Raw genomic sequence first — 5,064 nt, forward strand, 5'->3', positions numbered from 1 at the left:
CTTTCAGATATGCAGTCTTGCAAAGAGCTCTACGATTTCAGTCACAAATATATTATTGAGCATTTCAATGACTTACTTGAACAGGATGACTTGTTACTGTTGCCCTTCGAACAGGTGTGTAATCAAATGAACTAACGCCTGTGTGATTGCATTTAGTGCTTTTTTAAATTTAATTTCTTCATAAGAATTTCATATCATGCGATATTTCTTGATAAGAATGGGAGATTAAAAGTTGTTTTTAGAAAAATATATGCGTTGATGATCGAAGATATCGGCCAAGGTTGAATGACATACACCCAAATAGGTTTGAGTAAAGAATTGAAGGAGCGGAAGAACTGCATGGGAAGAGTTACATTCTCTTAGTCCGAAATATCAGCCTATTTAACTTAAATATGTTTAATCGACTGAGCTGAAAATTTTAACCATTTATTCACTTCTGGATGGTGGCTTGCTGAAGTAATAATCAGAACTTCGGTTTTTTAGTGGAGGCAATCAAGATACCTTTACTATGATCCACACTGAGCATGGATAACAGTTAGTAAGCGTGGCGGATCCGGCTCGGTACCTTTCCAATTTCAAATAATTTAATTTGATTTGCTCTCATTAAACAATGCTGCAAATGAATTGTATCTGCGTTCACTATCGGCTCAGCTCAGCATTATAGTTAGCCTTATTGAATTTGGCCCGTTGATGAGAAATGTTGCCGCCCCTTGATGTGCGCCATATATAAGGAAAATTGCCTTGCATGCAGCAATGAAGTGACGTAGTACGATTTTCTCACATAGGCTATTATTGTACTCTACACCAATTGCGACGCAAGAGTGCACTAAGTTTGTGCGGATGTATGCATTCCTTATAAGGACTTGAGATGGACCCACTTTTAATTATGGCGATCGATTCAGAATCACTTGAATCCATTTAAGTTTGTCCGTCAGTCAATCTTGTTTTTTTTTTTTTTTTCAGTTTCATGTTGGACATGTTGCGTCCTAAGGACAAACGCTATTGAAAATAGTTCGGATCCGTCTACTTTTTCGATGACTTTCCATATAACATCTTATATGAATAACGGTAAAGTGGTAGGATATTTAATGACGGGCCCATAATCATAAGTAGTAAAAGTTTTTACTTGTGTTTTCCAGGAAGAAAATTTTTCTTTTAAACGCCTAGCACTAATCTAGGAAAGCAGGCAAAGCTTTGAGATGAAGAGGACGTGTTCTAGTTCGATTCCTCTGCTTTATTGCTCTTCTTATTAAACCGAACTAAGGGGAGAAACTAAAATGGCTAGAAAAATGGTTTTCAAAAAACTCCTTTTAATTTCGTTGCTTTTTTCTTTGTTTGACCATTTGGAGCGTCACGAGATTTGCAAAAGAATGTGCATAACAAAATGAAAAAGGAATGCAGCAGTGAATCCTTGCACGTCGTTCATGTGTTCGCCGAGTTTGTAAACTATAATTTTGCTTTGAGTTTATCTTTTGAACGACCTGGACATTGCAATAAATATATCGGACATTTCTAAGGCTTTGCTTTTCTTTTTATTTTTACTCATCTTGGCGCGCTATTAGATCTACTGGCGCATTCTACTTCCACATTTCTGATTTATTACTTACTACTAACGCAATAATTGAGCACATTTGCTAAAAAGAAGATTATAATTAAAGGAATTTATTGAATAGGATCTAATCATGTCTTTATAGAATCGCAGAAATCAGATAGTAGATCCACTCTTGTTCTACTTCGCGCAAGTTTTTGACTTTGCAGCGACTGTAAAGCAAAATTGATTTGCATAAAATACTAGATTTAAATAAACTTTTTCAAAACCTATGTAAAGCACCCATTGAAATACAAACATTTAAAATTGAAAACTAGCTCTGTACACAATATTTTATATCGCACACTGTATGTTAGACATTATTTGTAAAAAGTTTGAAAGCATTATTTATTTTGTATTGAACGGCGGTTCGGCTTGCAGAAAATTTTCGAGATTCCCAATAAATCCTTATTCTTAGTCCTTTGGCATATGTATGCTCTTTGTTTTTATTGTAGCTCGCGGAACTTCAAAACGTCCCAAGACACTTTCGATCGGCGTATCTTCTAGCTAAAGACATAAAATCCGAGTTTCTTGTCGCATGACATATCACAGCATCATATAAATAATCATGATTTATTTAAAAATTCTCTGTCTTATATAATATTTTGTTATCAATAATCTTGACTACTATTATTCGTCATATATGTTTATAAAACAAATTAATGTCTAAGTCTTAAATACTAACAATAAACAAAGGCAATAAGGGGGCGCACTTCATAATTGCATTCTTTACTAGTGTTATTTGGTTGGGTTACTAGAACTGCAATTCGATACTTATGAAGTGTGTCATTCATCCTTCTTATACCTATCACCGTAGGATGTAGGAGTATATTCATTTTCTTAAAACGTTTGCAACATCCAGAAGGACGCGTCAGAGACGCCATAAAATATATATGTTTTTGATCAACATCAAATTCTACATCGATTTAACCATGTCTCTCTGTGTATTGTCTGTTGTAAGCGTTCTTCCGAAGCTGTCACCAGCAAATTTGCAACAGGAATTAGTAGTGACTTAAACTTTTCCAAGGACATGGCTATGCGATAAAAGATTGTATTTTGAAAATAAAAATAAGTAAGAACACTAGAGATCGGTGCAATAAAAAGTGGCTCCGTCTTAAGCCCTTCTGCGTGTTACATACGTGCGGACTAACTTAATATATCCTGTACCACAAGTGATGTAGGCTATAAAGGTCAGCCGCGCGCGCTCTATATTATAGAGCATCAAAATTTAGTCGATACCATCACATTTCATTTTTATAAAAATTAAATAAGAAAAATACTTTTATTTATGAATAGTGTTCCGATCATCCATTCGTATTATATGAAGAGATTTTTGCAAAGCAAACCAATCAATCACTTTATGAACACAATTTAAATCTGCTTGATTGCTGCACATGAGCGCATCTTGTTTCTTTAATTTCAAAATAACTTATATTGTGACTGTTTAAAATATTACTTTCAGATCCGGGAATTGATAAAAGACGAACAGCCGAGATCGGACATCGAGAACGCCTATAAAGTATCAATGAATTGGATTAAACACGATCCAGATCAACGAAAGGAACATCTGGCGGAGTTAATCAGCCTGATCCGTCTACCTTTAGCCAGTTCTCAATTCTTGACAGCTCACGTAGTTACTGAACGTCTGCTTAGAGATGATCATAAATGTAACGAATTTTTAATTGAAGCTTTAAGTATCCAATTAACAAAAGCAAATGCACGTGAAGCCCAGAACTTCCAAGTAACAAAAGTAGATGAGCCAAAATGTTTATGCAAAACCCAGACTGAAGAACGCAAGGAAACGTTTTATGTGTTCCTTGTCGGCGGTAGCAATGTAGATCGTATGTGTAAGGTCTATGATGTTTCGCGAAACATTGTAGTTCCTATCCCGAATATGAGCAAGAAAAGATGCAAAAATGGTGCAATCTCACTAGACGGTGCCATTTTTGCAATAGGTGGACACACTGGTACTGAAATAAAAGCCGCCGAATGTTACGATCCGATTAAAAAGCAGTGGCACGACATAACACCGACGAATCATGGGCATTGGGATTTTGGGATTTGCACACATAATGATCGTGTTTATGTTGTCGGTGGTGAGAAGAATTCAACTGTCGAATGCTACTGTAATGCGACGAACAAATGGTACCCGTGTCAGAGTATGTCCACAAAAGGCCACATTAGCACTCGAGCCGCGCTGGCCGAGAATAGCATTTACACTTTAAATTATGAACATGATGGCAGTACGTCGTGCATGCGCTTTGATCCGAGAGAGGGAGGATGGCATAAATTGAATAAATTAGAAATGACGGCTTATGACTTTGAACTCATCGCTCATGATCATACATTGTTTGCGATTGGAAGTGACCGTAGTAAACGTCTCGACATACGAACGAATCGATGGGAATTGATGCCGTCCATGTCCTACAATAGGCATGGTTTTTCAGCGATCATAAATGCGGATGACATTTATGTGTTGGGCGGGCGAGGAAAATCAAAGTTTACTAAATTCCCGGAACGCTACAATATTCGACAAAATAAATGGACAATAATCAATACAGTAGAAATGGAACACTATCTCGGAGGAGCCGCAATAATTAGCGCTTATATTCGTCTTAATTAAATAAGGGAAATCAAACGTTATCAAGAATATGTTTTGTACATTGTCACGATTTTTATCGTTTCTAGGCCAAATAAGCTAACGATATTTAGCACGTAAACGTAATAAGTTTATTTTTTTTTTGTTCTTTTTAAGTAATAAAATTTAATGATATCCAGCAAAAAGCTTCATTTCAATATGAATATATATATATTAGATTATATATACATATATGAATATATATATACAAACATACATATGTGCATACATATACACAGATGTATAATATATATAATATATATATATATAAAATATCATCATATAATATATATATATATATAATACATCATATCATGTATACATATAATATGTACCTACATATATATATATATATTTTTTTTTTTGATCTTAAGACTGAGGACGTGTGGCTTATATGTCTGTTTTATATACATGTTAATTTTATTTTTTTTAATTCAAAAAATACAAGACTAAGTAAGGCCTTTATATGTCGAGGCCAATATGTTAAGGTTATTACGAGATAGTGGAGGTGTAAATAGTGATGCAAGATTAAAGTTGTATACTTTGATTGGAATAAGATTATTTTAAAGATAAATATAAATTAGTGTAAGGATAAAGAGTGATAAAAAATAAGGAAATCACATCTGGTCGTAAGCGAATCTTTTACATCCATCATCCTCATCGTAAAAAAGGTTAAAAAACGACAGGGAGAAAAACTAAACTTTTATACTCCATAATATTGGGTGGGCACAATTGATTTTTTCTATTTTCAGAATAAAAGTGCATATGGCGTATGTGTTGTACTTTGTGAGTAAAAAGCAAAAAATACAGAAAGTAATAGTATTTGCAGTTTTGTTTA

At 34.4% G+C, this 5,064-nt stretch overlaps 1 protein-coding gene across 1 annotated transcript in view; it reads left to right on the plus strand.

Annotated features, from left to right (window-relative positions):
- The window catches only part of LOC119643564 (kelch-like protein 5), an 8,498-nt gene extending 4,182 nt beyond the window's left edge, over nt 1-4,316 (plus strand). Inside the window, exons 5-6 of the mRNA XM_038042952.1 lie at nt 8-114; nt 3,051-4,316. Coding sequence (XP_037898880.1) covers nt 8-114; nt 3,051-4,211 — 1,268 coding nt within the window. The 3' untranslated portion in view covers nt 4,212-4,316. The remainder of the gene's footprint in view (nt 1-7; nt 115-3,050) is intronic.
- The last annotated feature ends 748 nt before the right edge of the window (nt 4,317-5,064 follow it).

This window comes from Glossina fuscipes, unplaced genomic scaffold (assembly GCF_014805625.2).
Source record: "Glossina fuscipes isolate IAEA_lab_2018 unplaced genomic scaffold, Yale_Gfus_2 61263, whole genome shotgun sequence".
Taxonomy (NCBI): domain Eukaryota; kingdom Metazoa; phylum Arthropoda; class Insecta; order Diptera; family Glossinidae; genus Glossina; species Glossina fuscipes.